This window comes from Hypanus sabinus, chromosome 25, assembly GCF_030144855.1.
Source record: "Hypanus sabinus isolate sHypSab1 chromosome 25, sHypSab1.hap1, whole genome shotgun sequence".
Taxonomy (NCBI): Eukaryota; Metazoa; Chordata; class Chondrichthyes; order Myliobatiformes; family Dasyatidae; genus Hypanus; species Hypanus sabinus.
In genome coordinates, this window is record NC_082730.1 from 33,899,001 (window position 1) to 33,912,558 (window position 13,558).

The window sequence follows — 13,558 nt, forward strand, 5'->3', positions numbered from 1 at the left end:
GCTGTCACTTGTCTGACAGTGAATCTGACATTTTCTGCCCTGGAAGCCTATGGAGGCCCATTTGCTGAGCTCATGCAAAACTGAGATTGATTGCTTTCTATGTATTGAGGTAATAATTCTCAGATGGAAGATCAACCATAAACTTGAATGATGGAGGAGGCTCTAAGGCCCAGATGGACAATTCATGTTCATAATTTGTACATTATCTTTTACCTCAGGTTTACTTTTTTCCCCCATTTCCATTTTCCAAGGTCGTCCAATGTGAAGGTTTCCAAAAATTCATAAACCTCAAGAAAAAATACCTTTTAACATCAAGCCTAAATATGCAACCTATTTTCCTGGAATATGCCCTAGCTTTAGAGACTTATTGGCCAATGTTTAAATGTGATCTCATCTATTCTAAACTGCAAAGCTTTGACATCTAATTCAGTCTTTATTTATTATGATACAGCACAGAATAAGCCTTTCGAGCAACACCACCCAGCAATCCACCTATTTAACTCTAACCTAATCAGGGGACAATTTACAACAATCAATTAATCTACTAACTGGTAAGCCTTTGGACTGTGGGAGGAAACCCACAGAATCGCAGGGAGAGTATACACACTTCACAAACAGCAGCGGTAATGTAACGTGTGCTCTAATCACTATGCTACCATACCAGCCCACTAATTTGACAGAGCTCTTGTTCCAGGAATCATTCCAAATAATGTTTATTGTTCTGGCTTCTAGTTTGTTATATTCTTTGTGAGACATAGAATCCAAAAGTACCCAAAGATCCAAAGCAGGGTTAGCAAACCTCTGTACAGTTGTAACAAGATACTTGTATTCAAGTATTCCAAGCCTCCTGCAGTAAAGACCTTGTTTTCCTAATTGCCTGCTATTTCCCCTTACTAATTTTGCGATTCATTTACGTTTCCCAAATTTCTTTGGAGACCTGCATTTAAAAATAATGTTTACAAGTTGAACTGTATACTTGTATTCTTTTTAGCATTTGAAATTTATTTTACTGGAGTGATGAGCATCTCTGAGTCAATTAGAACTTGACTGAAATTTAACTGGGATTTCTAGATATTTCACCCCTGTGCATCTAGCACCATATCTATATCAAGAACAGAAGAGTTTGCTTGGAGATAAATTGATCATACCGTGACTAATCCAAACCTGAATTACTTCTCATTTTTCTCCAACCAAGAGTAGTTAAGGAAATAACTGTGGTGATGGGGTCCAATGTAGTAACTTGCTTTGTTGTGGATGATGGAGAGAGATAATTATGTGGAGACTAAACAAAATCAGCCAATATGTCCATATGTAAGTTGAAAGAAAACAAAAGTTTATTTCACTAAGAATATTTTGTACATCCTGTTTCATTGTGGAGAGGTTATAAAAATGATTAAATTCACAACTAGTTTTCCTGACAATTAGTCATGTCATCAATAACTTTATGGAGTGTTCAACTGAAGTTAATTATTGATATATACAAGTGATTTAAATGTTCAAAATCTATAATGAATGAAATTCTGTCCTTTATAAACATGCATGTACTATTCAAAATTTTCATTTCAACAAATAGATTGTGTCTCCATTTGTCTCTCCTCAACAGCATGTGTTACTGGGTGGTCTCAGAGCTACAATGCTGTTTCCTTGGGTATTCTGTTTAGACTTGATACAGGAAGAAATGTCATCACCTCCTGAAATGCATACCCTAAAAACAATGGCATTTTATTAAATTCCATTCTGGTGTACAAACATAAAATTTAACATTTTGCATCTAAGCATTATAATTAATTTACATACTTGCAAAGTTTTGATTAAGTGAATCTAAATTTGAGTCCTTGATGTTTTTTTGCTTCGTTAATGTCCCATAAATTAAGTACTAAGTTTGGAATACAGTATTATTTCTGCCATTCTTTCAGTAAATACAAAGTTTATAAAATGTGAAATTAAGTGGCATTACTAGATATTCTATGTTCACTTACTTTTCCACATATCAATGGACAACGTCATCTGATCCAAAGAATCATCAAATGGCTCTGATTTAGTCTCATCTTCGGGATCTCTGAATGGTTCAAAATAGGGATGACTCAGAGCTTCAGCAGCTGATAACCGTTTGTCTGCATCCAATACTAACATTTTCTCCAGGAGGTCCAAAGCTACAATAAATTAATTGATATTTAAAAAGGAGAGAGAACTTCCACCTCTTCATCCAAAAGTAACCATCAGTGGCCACTTTATCAGGTACACCTGTATACCTTGTTAATGCAAATATCTCATCAGCTAATCATGTACCAGCAACTCAATGCATAACAAGCAGACATGGTCAAGAGGTTCAGTTATTGTTCATAGAATGGGAGAGAAATGTGATCTAAGGGACTATAATCATGGAATGTTTGTTGGTGCCAGATGGGGTGGTTTGAGTATCTCAGAAACTGCTGATCTCCTGGGATTTTTACACACAACTGTCTCTAACATTTACAGGGAAAGGTGCAAAATACAAAATAACAGCTATTTGGGCAAAATACATTTTTAATGAGAGAGATTAGAGGAGAATGGCTAGACTGGTTCAATCTGATAGGAAGGCAATGGTAACTCAAATAACCATTACAACAGTGGTGTGCAGAAAATGACAATAGCTCAAACCTTAAGGCTGTTGTGTTACAGCTGAAGACCTCAAACATGCACTCAGCGGCCACATTATTAGATACAGGAGGTACCTAATAAAGTAGCTAATGAGTGTATATCTGTCCAGCTTTCATTTATTTCTCCAAGTTATAAATCTCTGGATTACCCCACATGCCATGTGCCAGTCAGGGCAGGAACGATGAAATGAATGATGAAACGATAGAGATGAAAGAGTGGCTGAGGATCTGGTACAGGGGTCAAGCTTTTAGATTCTTAGATCATTGGAACCTTTGTGTGGCAGAGGTGACCTATACAAGGAAGATGGTTTGCACCTGAACTGGAGAAGGGAACCAAAATCCTGGCTGGGAGGTTCACTAGTGGTGGGAGGGTGTATACTAGTTTGGCAGGGGGATGGGAACCATAGCACCAGGTCAGAAAGTGGAAGGATGATGAAGTAGTAGATGTCAGGGCCAGTAAAAAAAAACAGGCAGGTACAAATTAATAGATACAGTGGGATGGATAGTTTGAAGTATGTGTATTTTAATGCTAAGAGTATTTTGGTTAAAGGTGTTAGAGCATGGATCAGTACATGGAACTATGATGTATTGACTATTACAGACCCTTGGGGGGAGAGAAAAGAGAGAGAGAGCGAGAGAGAGAGAGGGAGGGGGAGAGAGGGGGAGGGAGGAGGAGAGAGGGGGAGGGGGAGAGAGAGATTAATATCCCAGGGTTTCGATATTTTAGAAAAGGGAGAGAGGGAAGTAAAAGGGGGAGGGGGACAAGTTGCACTACTAATCAGAGACAATATCACAGCTGCACTCAGAGGGGACATAATGGAGGGATCATCCACTGAGTATATGGGTAGAACTCTAAAATAGGAAAGGTGCAATCACTCTGATGGGATTATGCTACAGACACCCAGTAGACATTGAGGAACAGATGAGTATGCAGATTAAGGAAAGGTGTAAAAACATCAGAGTTGTTGTCATGGGGGATTTCAACTTCCCCAAAATAATCTGGGATCTTCTAAGTGCAAGAGGTTTAGAGGAGGCAGAAATTGTTAGGTGCATCCAGGAGGGTTTCTTAAATCAAAATGTACTTTGTCCAAGAAGAGAAGGGGCTGTACTGGACCTTCTGGGTAATGAGCCTAACCAGATGACTGACCTCGCAGTGGCTATGTAGTTAGGGAACAGTGATCACACCATTATTTTTACAATAAAGTATAGACCTTGTGAAAGCATAATAACTTTAAGTAGGGCAAATTATGAAAGAATTAGGCAGGACTAGGGAGAGTTCATTGGGACCAGCTGTTTCAGGGCAAGTACACATCCAACAACGGAGGGTGTTTAAGACCACTTGCACTAGTACATTCCGGCTAGAAAGCAGTACAAGGATGTCAAGGTAAGGAAACATTGGATGTCAAGAGAAATGATGAATTTAGTCAAAAAGAAAAAGGAAAAAAGTATGTAATGCTTCGGAAGCTAGAATCAAGCAGAGGATTATAAAGATGGGTGGAATAGTAAGTTTGCAGATATTACAAAGATTGGGAGTGTTGTGGGTAGCGTTGAAGCCTAACAAAGAATATGGGGAGGTATAGATCAGTTGCGGAAATGACAGATGGAATGTAACCCAGGCAGATGTAAAATATTGCATCTTAGTAGGTCAAATGTAAAGAGACAGTAGACTTAAGGGCAGTATTGATGAGTAAAGAGATCTTGGGGTCCAAATTGATAGCTTCCTGAAAGGGGCTACATAGTTGATAGGGTGGTTGATAAGGCATATGGCATGTTTGCCTTTATTAGTCAAGGCATTGAGTTTAAAAGTCAGGAGGTTACTGTATGTTGTAGCTTTATAGAACTCTATTTAGGCCACACCTAGAGTATTGCATACAATTCTGGTCACTCCATTATAGGAAGGATGTCGAAGTGTGGAAATGGTGCAGATGACATTTACCAGAATACCACATCGATTAAAGGGAAAATGCTATAACAAGAAGCCAGCCAGTGGCATCCGCACCAGACTGGGAGGCAGGTGGTCCCGGATTTGATCCAGCCGGCTCCTTGCACACTTTCCATCTGTGCTGGGTTGAGCCTCGTAAAAGAACAAACAAATGCTAAGGAAACAGCAAGGTTGCCACCCGCTGTGCCACAAGGCATGGAGGGGGACAACAAGTGTACCAAGAGGCTGGACAAATTTAGGTTATATTCTCTGGAGAGCTAGAGGCTGAGGGGAGATTTGACAGGGAATTTTGAGATTGTGAGAGGCACAGATAGACAATATCTTGTTCCGGGTTTGAATTGTCTAATACCAAAGGGCATGCATTTAAGGTGTGAGGGGCAAGTTTATTACAGAGGGTGCTGGGTGCCTGGAACATGCTACCTGGGGTGGTGGTAGAGGCAGATAGGGGCTTTTAAGGGACATTTAGATAGGCACATGCCTGTGAGGAAAATGAATGGATATGGACATTGTGTAAACAGAAGAGAGATTAGTTGGTCATTTGATTACTGATTTAATTGATTTGGCCCAACATTGTGGGCTGTAGGACCTGTTCCTGTACTGTACTGGTTATGGTCTATATGTCTTCCAAAATATTTTTTAAACTACATCCCTCTGTAGAAAGAGTCAACCCGGTTAATATGATTGTTATATCACAGTAGGCTACTTTGAGTGTTGTTACGTTATGAACCTATGCCATTAAACTCACATAAAAATTCCCAAGTAAAAGATTAGCTCAAGTGGAGACAGAGTCTCACTGACAAACCCATAACATGCACCAGTGACTGGCTGCACTGCTATAAGTATCTCCAAATAATAGACAAAATGGGAAAAAAAAATCCAAATGAAAGCCGAAATTTTTTTAAGACATCAGTATATTTGTGTGGAAAGTTTACAGCCTTGCTGCACAAGTACATGGAGTTAAATATCGCCTATTCCCACTCAATCCTAATTACTTTTAGGGCAGTGCAGTGAATAACTAGTGCCTGTAGGGTTCATAATTTCTCTTCAAATATTTTAGTCTTCAATTCATACTGGAGGCACTCAATTTCATGTAAACTTATCAGCCCTTCAAGATTGATGTAGAGTCATGGAAACGGGTCCTTCAGCCTACCGAGTCCTTGTCATCCATCACCCTGTCATTCATTACAAATCCCATTTTACTCTCACAGCATTTTCATTAAATCTCCCTCAGATTCCAGCATGCCTCTACAATTTAGGGACAATTTATGATGGCCAATTAACTAATGGATCTTTGAGGTGTAGAAGGAAACTGGATGACTATGTGGTTAAAAAGAAAAACATGAAAATTCCAGAGACAGCACGAGAGCCAGGATTACTGGAGCTGAGAAACAGAGGCTCTACCAATGGTAGTATTGTGCCACCCTGATTATCTTGCTGTAGGAAGAGTAGTCATAGAAATAAATATCTGGTCTCAAACCTTCCAATGGCTTAAAACAGTGTATTTTAAGGAAGGCACCCAGAGTGCTTTGGGAATGTTCCCTCATCCAAATCCTGATAAAATTACCCAGTAAATTCTAGAAATTCTCCCAATCAGGCAGAATCTGCAGAGATAATAGGTAATATGTCAGATCGATGATCTTTCTTCTGATGATTTGTAATTTACATTCTCTCTCCTTAGATGTATCCTTACACACTTAGAATTTCTAACACTTTCTGTTTTATTTCTGATTTCTGTGGACTGCAGAATCTTGCTTTAGATCCACTTTTGGTCCATGCAAGATATATCAACAGACTCCAGCTTGCAATTTAAAGACAAGTCTCTGCTTATAAGGGCAAAACCTCAACATAAATTTCTAACTATTTGGATAAATTTAGATTCACTTTAACAATAGGGGAAACCTGTAAATACTTGATGTAATTGTTTATGAATTGATTTTGATTATAAAAGTTAAAAACTGTAGATACTGGTCGGGCAGCATCTGTGGAAAAAGAAACAGTTAAGATTTTAAGGTATAGAATCTTTCAGGTAAGCAACATGAATTCTGTGCAACTATTTTTAAATGGAACCATACCAGGTTGCTCATGTTGAAACTTAGTGCAATTAGACAACATAATAATTTAAATATAGGTAAAAATGAATTGAACAATTAGCCCAGATTATTGTCATAAGTAAACATCTTCATCTACTGCTGTATGATATATTCCCAGACATTGATAATTAAATATGAGTTCCTGATTTATGATTAGCTAATGTCTAGCATGTGATGGAGTCAAGAACTACCTATTCAATACATTCACTTGCTTCTTGACTTAGTGAATTAAGTGGATTTCTGCTCAGTTTGTATTCAGGAACAGATAGAATGCAAATTTCTCATTGTGCTCTGTAACTCCATATGCATTTACAATGAATAGTTTACCGATAACAGAAAGGATGCCAAATACACTCATATGGTTCCAATAAACAATTTAATAGTTACAAAATTCTCACGAACCTTTACCAAAACCTAAATATTATGATGGCAAATCTATCTCATGCATTAGCAGATGAAACTAAGCAATGACACTCAGAGCTAAAACTAATAAACAACTCCTCCAAATAGTGAAATCATAAGACTATAAGACATAGGAGCAGAATTAGGCTATTATGGCCTATCGAGTCTGCTTTGCCATTCAATCATGGCTGATCCCTTTTTCCCCTCCTCAGCCCCACTCTCCAGCCTTCTCCCCGTGACCTCTGATGTCATGGGCAATCTAGAACCCGTCAATCTCCAACTTAAATGCACCCAATGACCTGGTCTCCACAGCTGCCTGTGGTAACAAATTCTACTAATTCAGCACCCTCTGGCTAAAGAGATTTCTCCACATCTCTGTTTTAAATGGACTTCCCTCTATCCTGAGGCTGTGCCCTCTTGTTCTAGACTCCCCCACCATGGGAAACATCCTTTCCACATCTACTCTATCTAAGCCTTTCAACATTCAAAATGTTTCAATGAGATTCCCCCCCACGCCCCCATCCTTCTAAATTCCAGTGAGTACGTTCCTCGCATGATAACCTTTTCATTCCTGGAATTATCCTTGTGAACCTCCTCTGAACCTTCACCACATCTTTTCTTGGATAAGGAGGCCAAAACGGTTCACAATACTTAAGGTGAGGCCTCCCTAATGCCTCAGCATCACATCCCTGCTCTTATATTCTAGACCTCTTGAAAATATGACCTTTCTCACCACCAACAACCTGCAAGTTAACCTTCAGGGTGTTCTGCACAAGAACTCCCAAGTCCCTTCGCATTTTTTTTTTTGGATTTTCTCCCCATTTAGAAAATAGTCTGGACGTTTATTTCTTCTACCAAAGTGCAAGTTCTTCTTACATTTTCCAACACGGTATTTCACTTGCCACTTACTTTCCCATTCTCCTAATTTGTGTAAGTCCTTCTCTAACCTTCCTGTTTCCTCAACACTACCTGTCCCTCCACCAATCTTCGTATCATCTCCAAACTTGGCAACAATTCCATCATCTACATCATTGATATACAGCATAAAAAGCAGTCCCAACACCAACCCCCATGGAACACCACTAGTCACTGGCAGCTAACCAGAAAGGGATCCTTTTATTCCCACTCTGTACAAATCAATGGTGCTAACTCTGGTACTGTATGTGCATGTCAAATACCCTTCCATTCTTATTGCCAGTCCACCCTACGTGAATGTAATTCACAGCTTCCATTTGACTTGAAATGTAAGGCTTAATTCTTGTTAAAGAATCAATTACGATGCAAAATATAAGTAAACAGATCTTCCTGTTAAAACATTTAATAGTTTTTCTTTCTGTTTTTCTGACAAGGGACAAAATAAATTCAGTAAAGTTTAGTAATTCTATGAAAAATATTTCTTTGCAGTTATGGTACTGCACTGTTAAGAATGTCAGGAATGCTCTGAGGAGCTGCCCGAGGTCACAGTAGTTACAACGATAATTGAAACACGCAGATCTGTGTCCCATGAGCCAGATTGATGTCAAAGATGGATAACCAGTAGATTAATGAAAAAGTTACTTTTCTGATCTCAAAGTGCAAATCCCTAAATTATCTTCAATGAAAAAGTGAATTCTCAAGTGCACTCAATGCCTGTGACATGGCTAATATCTTTTGTAAAATAATCTGCATTGGTTACTCCTGCCTGACTACACTTTGTTTTTAACATCAACAGAGAAAGTAAAGTTAGAGTAAAAGAACAGAGTACAATATATTCATTTGTTCTAAGGCATATCTGTAGATATTTCTCTACTGTTACAAATTTTGCATGCAATTTTTTGAGGAATTCACAAACATTAAACCTGTGCATTTGTTTCACTGTGATGGAATGTTTCAGTGACAGATTTACTTTGGCACAACCCTGGCAGCTTATCTATACGTGAACGAGTAACAAGACACTGGAAGGTCACCCGAAATGTGATCATGCTTTCCAAGAATGAAATTCTGGAACTTTTTGGATCCTTCAATATAGATTCCCACGACTCTTGATAAGAGTCTGAGCTCTAGCAGATACATATTTACACTGCAAATAGCACACAAATAGTGTCAGATAGGCAGTTGTTCAAAGGTAAGAAAAACATTTTAACAGGAATGCACTGCAGACCTGTAATTTGGGACAGGCAAAAAGATTTTTAAAAATTACTTGTTCTATTTATTGGGATACAGCGCGGAATTGGCCCTTCTGCCCCTTCAAGCCAGGCCGCCCAACAATCCCCGATTTAATCTGAGCCTAATCACAGGACAATTTAAAATGACCAATTATCCTACCAACCAGTTTGTCTTCAGACTGTGGGAGAAAACCTGAGCACCCGGAGGAAACCCACGCGGTAAAAGAGAGAGCGTACTAACTCCTTACAGGCAGTGGCGGGATTTGAACCCAGGTCACCTGTTCTGTAAAGCGTTGTGCTAAGCACTTCAGTCAATCTATAAAGGAGATTAAAATAACAAAATTAATAACTTTAGAGATTATTGGCTTAGTGGAGGGAAAATGGAAAGAAATGAACAACACTCATTAAATCTGTGCAGAAATTGTTGCATCATCGAAATACAAGGAGTTCTCCAAGAACACAGGAGTTACTGGATATAGTAACAAAACAATAACATAGAAATCCTTTCCTGCTATTTACTAAAACAGTTATGGATGTTGCAGTAATACATAAATATCATTGTTTTCTGAGGGGAGGCTAACATTATCAGCTCTGTGTCAGGTCGGTTTCAGTACCTGTTTTATTGAGCCCTATTTGGAAATCATAGTAAGTACTTCGCCTCACAACTGCAACATCATAAATGAGCCCTTAGAAGAACCCACTGGGCAAAATGCAGAGTATCCTTCTTACAATTTCAGCTTCACAAATGAATATTAAAATAACGTGGGAGGGAGGCTGTTGCAGAATTCTCCCAGAGACATCCTGAGAGCTGGTGCATAATATGACCCACAAGAGGCATTTTCTTTATGCAGTATGTTGCTGGGGAAGTCCAGTGATGAGTATGAGTTTCTGTGAAAACTGGATGTGTATGGTGATCTCATTTATGTCTTCTCCCATATGATTTGTTTGACGCTTGTGATGTTTTTGAGGCAAGGGAAGTATTAGATTTTGACAAATTCCCACTGGCAGTTAATTTTACACGGGTAAGTCAAAGCTGTAGGGGAAAACTGTGGGCAGAGTAAACAGCAAGAATGCAGAATGCTATGCAGCAGCCTTGCAAAGAAGGCAGATTTCAAAAGAAGCAAGATTAATAATTGGTTGTTCTGTTAATAAGCCAGAACTTCAATTTTTCAGTCTGGTGCATTTAAAAGCCACGGTTGGTAATGCAGACAAGCTCACGCTACCTATTAAGTGCTCCCAATGGCGTGCACTTCAAATAGTCTCAGACAACCGAGTCCAGCTCCTGGCCTTCAGATGTGGCTTAGCGACTAAGCCCAGTGGAACTATTTCTACTGACAGAAGGGGCAAAGGCGGTCTACTGGCCCCTTAAGACCAGTCACTTCGGGCAGATGGTGCTCGATGGCTATGGTTGGCAGCTCATCCAGAAGCAGGAGAATTCTGATCTCAGACCTTCACTGCCTTGCGATTATATCCACTCATGGGAAGGCTTTTGGAGTAAGCACGGAGGGGAAAATCCAGAGCTGGAGTCCCTAAAGCAGTCCTACACGGAGTTCAGTGCTGACTGGCAACTCCTGCGACGCTTCTGATACCAAACTGTATCGGTCTCTGACATTCCTTTGGGTTCATCCGATGTGTGGAGAGGGGGAGCTTGTTACATGGGCAACAGCTTGCTCTCCATATCGTTCTGACCAGGCTTGCGTATCTAGGCAGCTAGGACACAATATCCATGGTCAACTCTGACTGACAGAGACCTCCGACAGACAGCTTTTAAAAATATGCTGGAGATGAATATCAGGCCTTGCATAATCATTAGTGCTATTTGGGGGAGTTTCTGGTCTCAGCAAAACACCCACTGTGAAATGAAGGGTCAAATACAGGATCTATTCCAAGACACGATGGAAAGCAAGGAAAGAGATTTTCATTAGCATTGAGTGATGTACCAGAAGACTGGAGGAAACAAATGTTACTTATATTTATTACTGATAAACCAAGGAACTACAGGTTGGTGATCTTTACATTAGCGGGCAGTTAATTGAAAATTTCCAAAGAGCTTGTTTTATATTCACTTGGAAAGGCAGGGACTGATTTGGGTGAGTCAGCATAGTTTTGTGCAAGGAAAATTCTGTCTCACCAATCTGATCTGAGTATTTTTTAAAGAAGTAATTAACAAAATTGAAAGTAGAGTCGTATACATAGACTTCAGCAAAGTTTGACAAGGTCCTGCATGGCAGTGTGGTCCCAGAAGATTAAAGTACATGGGGGATCTAAGGTCTGTTGGTGTATCCAGAGATACCGGCCACGTGACAGACGCACTGCCAGCTGTCTGGTCGGAGGACAAACCACATGCCAATCAACATTTGGTCCCTCCCAACTAATCAATGCATACCTAAATTATTGGTCACATTAATTGGATTATCTCACCCAGCCCCATGCTATGAAAGGTGAGACATGTGCCTGGCTCGGTTTCTCTTACAGACCACCTCATTGAAGGTAAGTGCATTGATTTATGTTTGGGAAGGTCCATCGTTGGTCCTGGTAAGGGAACCGCAGCTATCCAAGGTCACGGAGGATAGCTGTCTGAGTGCTTTTCCCTTGTTCTTTGTATGTGTAACTGTACTCTGTCCCCACACCACTTTCTGTGTTGCTTGTGTTGACCCGACTTCCCCTTGTAAATAAATTCCTTATTATTAAAACTGTGTGTGTCCAGGCCTCTACCGTTGAGACTCAAAGAACCAGTTATTTTCCATCACAACAGTTGGCAAACTGAATTCAGAATTGACTCCATGGTAGGAGGCAGAGGTAGTAGTGGAAGGTTGTTTTTCTGACTGGAAGTTTGTGACTAATGGTGCTCTGCAAGGATCAGTGCTTGAGCATCTGTTGTCTGTCATATACTTGGATGAGAACATAGATGATTGGGTTAATAAATTTGCTGACAACATGGAAATTGGTGGAGTTGTAAAGAGCAGAGAAATTTGTCTAAGGATCAGCTGGAAAGCTAGATGGAATTATGATGATATGTAGCAATGTGCTACACAAAGCTCTGAAATAACGACACGCAGTCGGTAAGTCATTTCAGCTCTTCTAGCCAGCAACGCCATTCACTGTGATGATGGCTGATCATACGTAATCAGTACCCCGTTCCTGCCCTCTCCCCATATCCCTTGACCCCGCTATCTATAGGAGCTCTATCTAACTCTCTCTTGAATGCATCCAGAGACTTGGCCTCCACTGCCTTCTGGGGCAGAGCATTCCATATATCCACCACTCTCTGGGTGAAAAAGTTTTTCCACATCTCAGTTCTAAATGGCCTACCCCTTATTCTTAAACTGTGGCCTCCAGTTCTGGACTCACCCATCAGCTGGAACATGCTTCCTGCCTCCAGCATGTCCAATCCCTTAATAATCTTGTATGTCTCAATCAGATCCCCTCTCATCCTTCTAAATTCCAGTGTATACAAGCCCAGTCACTCCAATCTTTCAACATATGACAGTTCCGCCATTCCGGGAATTAACCTTGTGAACCTATGCTACACTCCCTCAACAACAAGAATGTCCTTCCTCAAATTTGGAGACCAAAACTGCACACAATACTCCAGGTGGGGTCTCACCAGGGTCCTGTACAGCTACAGAAGGACCTCTTTACTCCTATACTCAATTCCTCTTGTTATAGCTTTCTTCACTGCTTGCTGTACCTACATGCTTGCTTTCATTGACTGATGTACAAGAACACCTACAAGGACAAGGACAAGGACAGCAAGTCTGGAGTGTGCGTCCGCCATGATGTTGTCCTTTCCTGAGACATGCTGGATGTCCGTCGTGTACTCAGAGATGTAGGACAGATGTCGCTGCTGGCGAGCCGACCAGGGATCGGACACCTTCGTGAATGCGTAGGTCAACGGTTTGTGGTCCGTGAACGCAGTGAACAGCCTGCCTTCTAAGAAGTAACTGAAATGCTGGATTGCCAGATACAGTGCCAACAGCTCCCGGTCGAAAGCACTGTACTTGAGTTCGGGTGGTCGTAGGTGCTTGCTGAAGAACACCAGGGGTTGCCAGCGCCCCTTGATGAGCTGTTCCAGCACCCCACTGACTGCTGTGTCAGATGCGTCCACCATGAGGGCGATTGGAACGTCCGTTCTGGGGTGCACCAGCATCGCGGCATCTGCCAAGGATTCCTTGGCTTTAACGAAAGCCTCATCCCAAGTAATGTCCTTGCCTTTACCCGACATCAGAGTGTACAAAGGGCACATGATACGGGCTGCTGAGGGGAGGAAACAGTGGCAGAAGTTCACCATACCAACGAACTCCTGCAGGCCTTTGACCGTGTTGGGCCGGGCAAAGTGGT

At 40.7% G+C, this 13,558-nt stretch overlaps 1 protein-coding gene across 2 annotated transcripts in view; it reads right to left on the reverse strand.

Annotated features, from left to right (window-relative positions):
* Window positions 1-1,312: 1,312 nt before the first annotated feature.
* Window positions 1,313-13,558, reverse strand: part of LOC132381151 (mitogen-activated protein kinase 12-like) — a 78,357-nt gene continuing 66,111 nt past the window's right edge. For both annotated transcript variants that reach the window (XM_059950428.1, XM_059950429.1), the window contains 2 exons: window positions 1,980-2,153; window positions 1,313-1,705 (listed from right to left, as the gene is read on the reverse strand). In XM_059950428.1, coding sequence (XP_059806411.1) covers window positions 1,629-1,705; window positions 1,980-2,153 — 251 coding nt within the window. In that variant the 3' untranslated portion in view covers window positions 1,313-1,628. The remainder of the gene's footprint in view (window positions 1,706-1,979; window positions 2,154-13,558) is intronic.